A 10,170-nucleotide genomic window follows, 5' to 3' on the forward strand; every position below is an offset into this window, starting at 1 on the left:
ACAACAACAACAACAAAAACAAAAAACAACAACAACAAAAAACAACAACAACAAAAAACAACAACAACAAAAATACAAACAAAATAAAAGCAAAACAAAAACAAACCAAAAACAAACAAACAAACCCAATAACAACAAAACCAGTAAAAAACTAGAACAACAAACAAGCAAAAGACAAAAAAATCCCCACAAAACGAAACACGAACGGAGCTTACAACCTTACAATGACCGCCCACGTTTCTTGACAGATTTAATTCGGGCAGAAAAAGAAACTGTCATTATTATAGTAGCAATTCAGAAGGTCACCGCCTACCACCCAACAGAGCCTGTTCCCGGTTCCCACGTTCGCTGTCTTCTCTTTCCTCATTTACACACGCAAGTGAAGCCTCAGTCAGTAACACGTCCAAGTACAACAATTGAGTGTGGGGGAAATACGCCCTCCAAACTGCCAACCAAACTCCAAAATACGCGTATTATTAACAAATGTTACAGAGACACTGCACGAACAAAAGCCAAAGTTATAAAAGTATTTTCCTATACACCCACACTCCTAGTCATAGTTTGCACAAGTAGGTGGTTCTACAGCTGCTTTTTTTTTTTTGGGGGGGGGGGGGGTTACTTGCTGTTTTTAAGGATAGTTTTTATTTAGCCAGTCAAAAATTGACCATGACGCACATACGTCATGTTATTATGCTATTAAAGGAAACATCGAACATCAAGAAGAATTTTTTGTTCTGAATGTGTCAGAAATGGGTCCGCTGATTGTCCAGACGTCACTCACCCTATTACATTGTACCTATTACGATACTCATTCTGCACGATTTGAACTGTTTTCGAGGTATTTGTGGTATCGAAAAAAATCTTAATCTGTATCCTCCTCCCCACCTCCCACCCTTTCTAGAACAATGCCGAAGAACCTGCTGCTCTTACAGCCATCTGAATAAGACAATCGTCTGTATAAACGGCCACTTCCCATTTCCCGCCCTCGCGTTTATTAAAAAACCCATTATAATGACACCTAACACTGTATAAGATATCCACCTTCCTAGGACAACCAATTTTCTCCTTGATAATGGGTGACCTTCTTGGATAATTTCGACCGTACATTTAAAAAGTCCCGGTTAAAATAAAACAAACGACTCCGCTCTGTGCCCACTACGGATGGAATCGGCCGATCGGCCGACTCGGTCGCCTAAAAAACAAACGTGTTTGTTTTCAGTTTCAGGCGACCGAGTTGGGCGATCGGCCCGATCCAGCTGTAGTGGGCACCCCGTATTAGATAACAGAGATATGCGGAAGGGAGGAAGGATGTTGCACTGTGTCTGTGATAGATATTTTTTGGTGCTCTCTGTATACCCCAGGAATGTGGGGAGAGAAGAGGGGAATAACACATTTCACTAATCATTTCTATTTTGAAGATCCAGAGGATTGGCTGAGAACCAAGACATCAGTAACGAGCTTCTAAATCACTAAATGGACACCTCCACGCTAATTTTTTAAAGCATCCCGCATTTCTGGTGCAGCGGTTAGGCGCTTTGATATTGCATGCAGAAGATATGACTTCGTTTCGCGTGTGGGGAGGCGGTTTTTTAAATTATATTTTAAATCGGGATGGGATGTTGTGTCCTTCTCAGCCCGGACTGGCCGTGGCTGGAATGGAAACCTGTTTTCTAAATACATGTAATCTAAATAGTGTCGACGGGGGCGTAAAACACTTTGGACTACACTAATTTAAACCCCTTTAAGCCATTTGTGATTTATTAATAGACGCACCAGCTGTGCCTGTTTAGATGCTGCTTTAGCCAACGCTGTTTAAAAGAACAACCTCTCCTTCAAACTTTCTCTATATCCGCGTACGTCACTTTAGGACTGTTTAGTTTTGTAAGTGTTTTTCATGTACGTGCCAACGATTGGAGGTGTGACAAGAGAGTCACAAACCCATAAAAAGGAGGGGAGATAAGGACGATAGACGTTTGATAGGAAAAAAGGAGCAAATCACACCACAGCATCCGTCAACCATCCACGTCAACTAGGACGTGACTTTTGCCAGCATTTACCACTTCACACAGCAACAACGAAAACAACAATAATTACAACGTGCCAGCAACAGGAAGGAGCATCTTCCTCCCATTGTCTGAGCGAGCTCTCTGCTACAAGTACCTCTCTTCCTGCCTCACCCACCGCTCCCCTCTCTTGTAACTCTCCACTGTCCTCTTTACCGAGACAAACACTTGACGCTCTGGATCTGGCACGCATTTTGCTCAGTTGATACCGAGCTGAACGAGTCTGCAGATGAACTTGGTTCAAATCCCGCATTGGACACTCTTGAACTTCCACTGGTTGGGCAGTTCATAACACCCTTCATCTCACTGATTCAGATCTTTGTGAGTTTAGGCCTTAAAATCAAAGGTTCTGTTTCTTAATTAAGCTTTCAGCGTTGAATGAGGCGTTAGATTTTACCATAAGACCACAGATAACCCTTTAATTCTCTGATCGTTTTAGTGGAAAGAATATAACAAAACATCATTAAAGCAAGACACAGACACTGCCCTCATAAACCCAAGCAAATATACAGCAATTGGCTACTCCAACAACCCCCCCCCCCCAGAAAAATAAATAAATTAATAAACAAACCTAAAACATCCAAAAAAACCCCCCCAAAAAACCCCAAACAAAACAAAAAAATGTTACTGAAATATAATAATGCCATTGTATGGCATGAAAAGATTTTTTAAAATCCTGACCATGAAATTAATGAACAACTACTCAACATTTTCTTTAAAAATTACTACAGAAACTTAACATTATAATTATAATAATAATAATATGTGCCCAACATCAGGCTGTGGCATCCCTCCTTAACAGATCAAGTTGTGTGCTATGGCCAGGCCGGGGTGCGGTCCGACTGGCGCGCCCACAATACTCAGGCGTGAGACAATTTTGAGGAAAAGAAGCGTGGTGATGTAGCTGAAACAAGTGCACATACGAAGGGAGGCACAATGAATCTCTGACTCTGACCACCTTAGGACAGTTTCCTTGCCCTCACCGCACCCGTCTCTGCCAATCGGGGATTGGCCTGAACTGCCATCTCCACACCCACGCAAGAAAAGGAAAAAAGGCATTGTGCAGTGCTTAGAGTCTTCTAGGAATTAGGTGTTACAATTATTATTATTATTATTATCATTATTATTTTCATTATTACTACGAGTGTCATCATCATTATGACTATTATCATCATTATTATTATCCTTTTTATTATTGAAAGGATTGACAACTAAATGAGGAACTGTGCACTACAATATATGTGTAGACCAAAAATATAATAATTAGCATTTTTACTAGAGACCTCTAGGTAGGTAATTCTCTATCACTGTACAGTCTGTTATTTCAAATTTCATTTGACTCTGTGTTATCAGTCAGTCTCATGTTTGTAAAAATATTAAGATAAAAGGTGATAGGAGGCTACACACCTCCCAAAGTTAATGCCTGAGGCACTTACAGAGGTAAACTGAACTCTTCACAGAGTTTTAAACAGCTTCAATAATATAATCTACATTCTCAATTTACTTGTTTTTATAGTAAGTACCCAAAACCAGTAATTGATCATGAGCATCTTTCTCCTATTTGAACGTTGGCCACCCCCCCACCCACCTAAAAATCAAAATAACTGACACAAAAAACAAGTTAACCCGTTTTAACAGAACTCCAGTATATACTTCAAAATAACAGGTTGGAAATGAAAAGGATTTCAAGGGGCACATAAGTGAAAGAAGAGAGAGAGAGAGAGAGAGAGAGAGAGAGAGAGAGAGAGAGAGAGAGAGAGAGAGAGAGAGAGAGAGAGAGAGAGAGAGAGAGAGAGAGAGAGAGAAGCGTTCGCAAATGATTAAACGGGACGCAACTGTCTGTTTCTTTGACAATACTGGTATATCACGGGTTACCTCCCTGTCGAAAATGTACACTGAATTTGGCAGTTTATTGTTACTACCTCGTTATGTTTGTCACAACAGAAAGAGCCCCCCCCCCCCCCCACCCCCCACCGTTGTACGTGCAACCCTAAAAAGAAAATAACAGACACGAATGTTCTGCACTCATGTGCACAAACAAACATGATATCAACTTTGCCACATTGTTTTTGTGTCTTCTTTACCACTGAGCCAAGGATGCTTCAGAATAGCACATAATAATATCAAACAAACGCCAGCAGGAACAAAATGGACCTACCAGAGCAACGTGGCCGATATTGAACCAAACATCCCCTAGGATGATATCGTCCTCCGCCAGTGAAAGAGCACGCTCAAAACAGGTGAGGGTCATGTCGTACTGCTGAGAGTAGAAACAGCAGAGACCCAGATTGTTGAAGAGTTCAGCATTATACACACCCATCTGAAGCAGGCGCCTGAAATAGAAATAAAAACAAAATCAAATAAACTCTTACCGACTGAACCATAAAGATATTAGTACAGGCCCTTATCCTCTATTTGTGTCTGCTTCCTTTGTTTGAAATAAACATTATTCGCACAGTAGTTTCTTGTACGACTCTGTGTTTGAAATCATATCTACTTTGCTGAGTTTTAAAAAACAATTACCAGCACAAAAAGACATACTATAGTGGTTGGTAGAGTAAATCTGAGTAATGGTTCACTGTAAGACAGCAGAATAACAGATACGTTGGCCACACTAGACCACCAATCTTTTTCCACAAGACAGAGCAACTCGGGCTTTTCATTTCACAGAATTCACCTGTAAAACTTGAGGGCAACTTCTGGCTGATCTGAGTAGAAGTGATGGGTGGCTATACAAGCAATTGCTTCGACATGCATACTGTCAAACTTTAAGACATTCTTGTAGAAAGCAACAGCATCATCCATCTTGTCAATACCCTGAATGAAGACAAAAGAAAAGGGAGAGGTGAAAGGTCAGGAATATATTAGTCATAAAAACTCAGAACAAAATTTTCCAATAGCAGTCTACTGGGGTGATAGTCAAAAGTACTCAGATCTACCACAAAACAAATTTTACTTCTTAAGACGAAGGCAGTACTGCAACAAGACGTTATCACGGTGCATGCAAATAATACTGAGAGTATTGACCTAACGAACCTGATCTCAAGAATTAGAATGCAAACACTATAACTGTTGACATTCTGTACATAAGACAAATTCCTTAGCGTACAGTAGTGTAAATCTAGAAGTCTACTCAAGGGAGTTCAAGAATACAGGTTCTGTAGGTTTAGGGCTCAAAGCTGTATGCGGAGGTAAAAAAATCCCTAAAAGTAAATGGTGAAAGGAGGAAACATGAATCTAAAAACTCAAGACACTTCGGACAGAAAGAAAAATACACATGCTTTCTTGGTTGGCGTTTAAAAACTTGCACCTATTTAGTGTTCCCATTGACACAGTTGACCATCTAGGAGGCTGGCTGCTTCCACTCCGCCTGTCAGAGCCAACAAGGGCTGTGTGGGATACATTCTACAGGGCAGAGATAGATATACCTGATAAAATATCTCCTCTCCTTGCCAATAGAATTCACACCTTTATGATGTGAAGCAAAGAGAGAAACAATTACACTACAGAAAGCAAAAGCGGTAACAGACAAACCTCATGAATTCTTGCTATCCCTGTGAGCAGAGTAGTCTCTCCAGGGAACTGGGTCAGAGCCTGCTTGTAGATCTCCACAGCAGCCAGGGGCTGGTCAAGCCGGGTGTACACTTTGGCCAGGTGCAGGTAAGCATCGATGACCTCATCGCTCTTCAGCACTGACCGTAACTGTTTCTCAGCATCACGGTACATGCCTAGCCTGAACGGATATGAGAAATTTTGTAGATAAAAAACTTCACTACTCAACTCGCCCTAAGGAGTGTATGCAGATGCCTTTACATGGAAAAGATAGCTTTCACACTGGTTTCTACAGGCATCTGATGTCAAATGGTCTCCTTAGTTTTACTTTTAGTAAGAGTTTTACAGCACTTGGAACACAATAAGGTTATCAAATCTTCACATATCTCTCACTAAAGGAAAATGACTTTTTAAAACTTTCATGAAGTTATTTTTTTGACTGTGCATAAACAAAATATTCCACTCAACAGAGGGCATTTTAGGCAGGACACTAGAAATATTGGTATGGATAAAGACAAAGAAAGGAGGTGCAAGATTCCAAACAAAAGTCACAACTTCTTTATCTGATAATAGATTGAAATGCTTGTCATTTTTTCATTAGAGTTTTTGCATACCTTGTGTGTAAGCTATTATCCTTATAACTCTAATTTGACAAGTGGGGACGGGTGGATATGGGGCTTATTCCAATAATATAAATGTTTGTGATAATATAGCAAAGAGTAAAAGTAATTTGATAACATTAGAACTCAATGAGAGTACAATTTGAAACTTGGAAATTAAGGCAAATGCCAAGGGGTTTATCTTTCGAGTCACAAATAAAACAACAGATCTTGTGCAAGGTGAGTATGGGCTGAAAACTCTGTCATCCTAAAATTAGTGGAAATACAGTGGGATGTAAAGGAACCTTTAAACCTTGCTTATACCCCTATAATTTCAACTACTATTGTACAAACCAGCGCGTAAAAAGGGGGCTCCGTTAGAACAAAACAAGTCAACTGTTACCTGTAATAGCATTTTGCAAGAGCTACTTTCCACCACCAGTCATTAAACTGACTCGCCTCTGTTGCTAACGCAGCCAGCTCCAAAGCCTAGGGAGATGAAATTATCATAATCATGAAGCAGGTGAACATAAAAAGAAAAAAAAAAGAATACTCAATCAACCAGAAAAGAATATAAACGTGTAATTTTCCCTCTAAACTGACTTGCCTCCATCACTAAAAAACCTAGCTCCAAGGTCTAGGAAGATGAAATAGCCATGACAAAAAACACAAAAGAAAAATCATATTCATAAACCTGTATGGTCTCGAAAGAATATATAAACTTGTAATTTTCACTCTGAACTACAACCTCATGGGTTTCTGATTCCAAATAAATTTTTTCCAACCAGAAAACTTCCCAGGTTTAATCTCTTGACAGTATTTTGAATGCTGATATCGAATATTGATTACTAGTTAAAATCTGCTAAAAATTATTAAAGATATGAGTTAAAAACAGGCAGACTAAAAATTAATCACATCAAGCTGACAATCTAATTTGCTTCACCAAAATCATGGAGCTTACATTGCGAACATCGTTTTCGTGATGGAAAATGTACTCAAACAGCCCTTTAGCAAGATTTGGCCGGGCGGCATATTTTGCAAAATTGAGTCTGGCAATGTTGATGAAAGGGCCATCTGGAGTAGACAACATTGACGCCTGAGGACATGAAAAGTGAAAAGCATGATCTTCAAGCAACAAATTACTACCGGCAACAATACTATTTGAGTAAGTACATCAGAACGGTGACTATCTTAATCGGTGGCTGTAGTTGATTTGTAGTTTTTGGAGAGTCTTAACATCAATGGTCACATTTCTGTTGGAACAGACTATCTGAGGTGGCAGTAAAAATGAATACAAGTACAAGGCAGAGATTATAACACCAGAGCTATGACTATCAACACTCAACTTGCTCTTTCAAGTTATATTTTTATGGGCATAAAAGGGGCGGGGGGTAAGGCGTTAGAGAAATCCCTAGTTTAGGAAAAAACAATTTTCAGTAAAAGAATAAATCCTTTTGAACTTTCAATCATCATCAGAATTGTATTTTTAGAGCAAATGATTAAGATGCATCTAACAGCAGAGAAAAGTTGAACTGTACTTTTCAAAACTAACAAACCTCGATGAGATTTTGCAGGGAGAGTTAATATTATGCAAATCATACATCTCATAAGTTTTCCTTGTAAAAGAAAACTACGAACGTACCGTCCCAAGGCGAACAAATCTGCCAGATGCACTTGTAACAGGTCGAGCAGTGTGTGCTGTACGAGGGGTACGAATGGCCTGCTCCATAGTGCCTGGTCTCCCCGACTGAGTGCCTGGTCGGACAAACCCAGACAATGGCCGTCCACCCTGAGTTGTTGGTCTGTGCAAGCAATACAGTGGTTTACCAGAAAAATAAAGGATATTATAGTGGAATCTATTAATTAACTTGAAAAATAATTTAGAAACAAAGTGAAAACTTATTGGAGTATAAACAATTTATAGTGCTGAACCAAAAGTTTTCTAAGATCATTGATTTAATTTATTCCATTAACCTAAACACACATACACATACACACACACGAGTTACCCTCATTGTTGACTTATAAAACAAGTTTCTCAGACTAATCATACTTGACTGACTGCTAAACAAAACCAATGTTAAAAATTGGAACATAACTGTCATAAAATAAATAGTTTTACTTATCTAAAATCATGAAACTTTGTAAACATCACATGAAATACTAAGGATTTTGAAGACTCTAAAATGCACCAAGATATGGAGATCCAAAAGTAGGCAAATAAACTGAACAAAAGAAACTATATCTGCAGTACTTACCTCATACCCTGACTCGGCCCACTTTGTGCAGTGCCTGGCTTTCTCAAGGAAGTACCTGGCCTTGATACGTTTGCAATAACATTATCGTCCATGAGAATTTCAGCAATACCTTCTTCGTCCACGTCCACTTCATCTACATACACTTGAGCTGTTAGAGATCGAGTCTTGAGGTGCCAGGCAGCCTGAAGGTGATCAAGATAATATATATATTTTTTAATACATGAACACTGTGATATCAAAAAGTAGGTGAATTACTTCTTATGAAATTTTGACACCCCCCCCCCCCCTCAGTGAATATAGAAATCTAGATCTAGAATCTAGATAGATCTATAATGTTCCTGCCGTTGCAGCAGTGCACTTGCCTTTTTTACTTTTATGTGCATCCTCTTCAAGTCAAATGGCAATGATGCTATTCTTCATGCAAAATAAGGTAGCAAACAACAAACAAAACGAAAGATAAATAACTAAAAGGGATTATGATTGTTAGGAAAATAGAACCTGAAAAAAGCTGTAAGTTAGTGTAAAAGTATAGGCCCTAAGCGTCTATGACAACCACTTCCAGGCCAGTCGAATGAAATGTGAGGAATCCAGGACTTTCCACACACCTATCCACAAGATCTACAATCTAGATCTAGAAATTATTTACTAAGACTACCAAGACTTAAACATGAGCTTATATACGAACCTGATCATAAGGATTTTTTTCAAGAATCTTTGTTGTAATTTCAACACATTCCTTGTATTTCCTTCTCCTGAAGTAGCTGTACGCCAAGTAAAGAGGATCCATCTTGTTGTCTACAGTGGCTACCGATCGATTAGAATTCTTGTGCAGTGTGTATCGGAACTCCGTACTGCAAATACAAAAGATTGACTTCCACAATTTGCGATACGGATCAATAATAATAATAATAATAATAATAATAATAATAATAATAATAATAATAATAATAATAATAATATCAATATCAATAATAATAATAATGATAATAATCATAATAATGGATAATAGGTCCATCATGAACACCCAAAGAAGAAGAGAAGCAATTGACCTCGGGTAAAGAGAGTAAAGGAAAGGAATAGACTGTAGATCTAGATCTAGATTTCTAGGCCTAATGTGTAAATTTTGCATATATCTTGGAAAGATCACAAGCACCTTTCCCTTTTCTAAAGTAGTTTGCTATCTCCCTAAACATTATAGTGGTATTATTATGATCTGTTGGTTGAACCTTCTTAGGCAGGGATTCGCTTGAGACTTTCAGCGCTTTTTTTTTTTTTCAAGAAAAAGAACCCACAAACGGAGTACTTAAACTGGGCCAGAACCAATACCAGAATTTGACTGTCTTGATTTTCTCGTTTGTTTGGCCGCATTTGCCAAAAGAATAAGATTTTTTTTCTTCTAAAAAGTCTTGCTGCCACATGTCAAGGCTTTATGCTTACTGTAATCGGTTAAAATGGAGGGTTGCCGACTCATCCATACAGATAGATCAATCTTTCAAAGAAGTCTCCAGAGTGTCTTTAAATATTTGGGTTGGGGGGGGGGGGTGCACCCATGCATTATAATGAAACAATGCACAGAATTATAGTATAATAATATTACTACTTCATGTATTATGTGTAAGTGCAAGGACCTAACAATACTGTAACCTCCTTGGTTAAGTACCAGTGAGACAAGGGAAATAATTTTGTTACTGAATATTA

The 10,170-nt window shown here is 38.7% G+C and overlaps 1 protein-coding gene across 1 annotated transcript in view; it reads right to left on the reverse strand.

The window, feature by feature from the left end:
* The window catches only part of LOC101859257 (tetratricopeptide repeat protein 8), a gene marked incomplete at its 3' end in the record, with an annotated part of 49,941 nt that extends 40,620 nt beyond the window's left edge, over window positions 1-9,321 (reverse strand). Inside the window, 8 exon segments of the mRNA XM_013085077.2 lie at window positions 4,222-4,396; window positions 4,741-4,880; window positions 5,598-5,796; window positions 6,618-6,703; window positions 7,176-7,310; window positions 7,857-8,016; window positions 8,473-8,654; window positions 9,158-9,321. Of these exon segments, the coding sequence (XP_012940531.1) occupies window positions 4,222-4,396; window positions 4,741-4,880; window positions 5,598-5,796; window positions 6,618-6,703; window positions 7,176-7,310; window positions 7,857-8,016; window positions 8,473-8,654; window positions 9,158-9,259 (1,179 nt within the window).
* Window positions 9,322-10,170: the final 849 nt, after the last annotated feature.

This window comes from Aplysia californica, unplaced genomic scaffold, assembly GCF_000002075.1.
Source record: "Aplysia californica isolate F4 #8 unplaced genomic scaffold, AplCal3.0 scaffold00342, whole genome shotgun sequence".
In the NCBI taxonomy this organism is placed as follows: Eukaryota; Metazoa; Mollusca; class Gastropoda; order Aplysiida; family Aplysiidae; genus Aplysia; species Aplysia californica.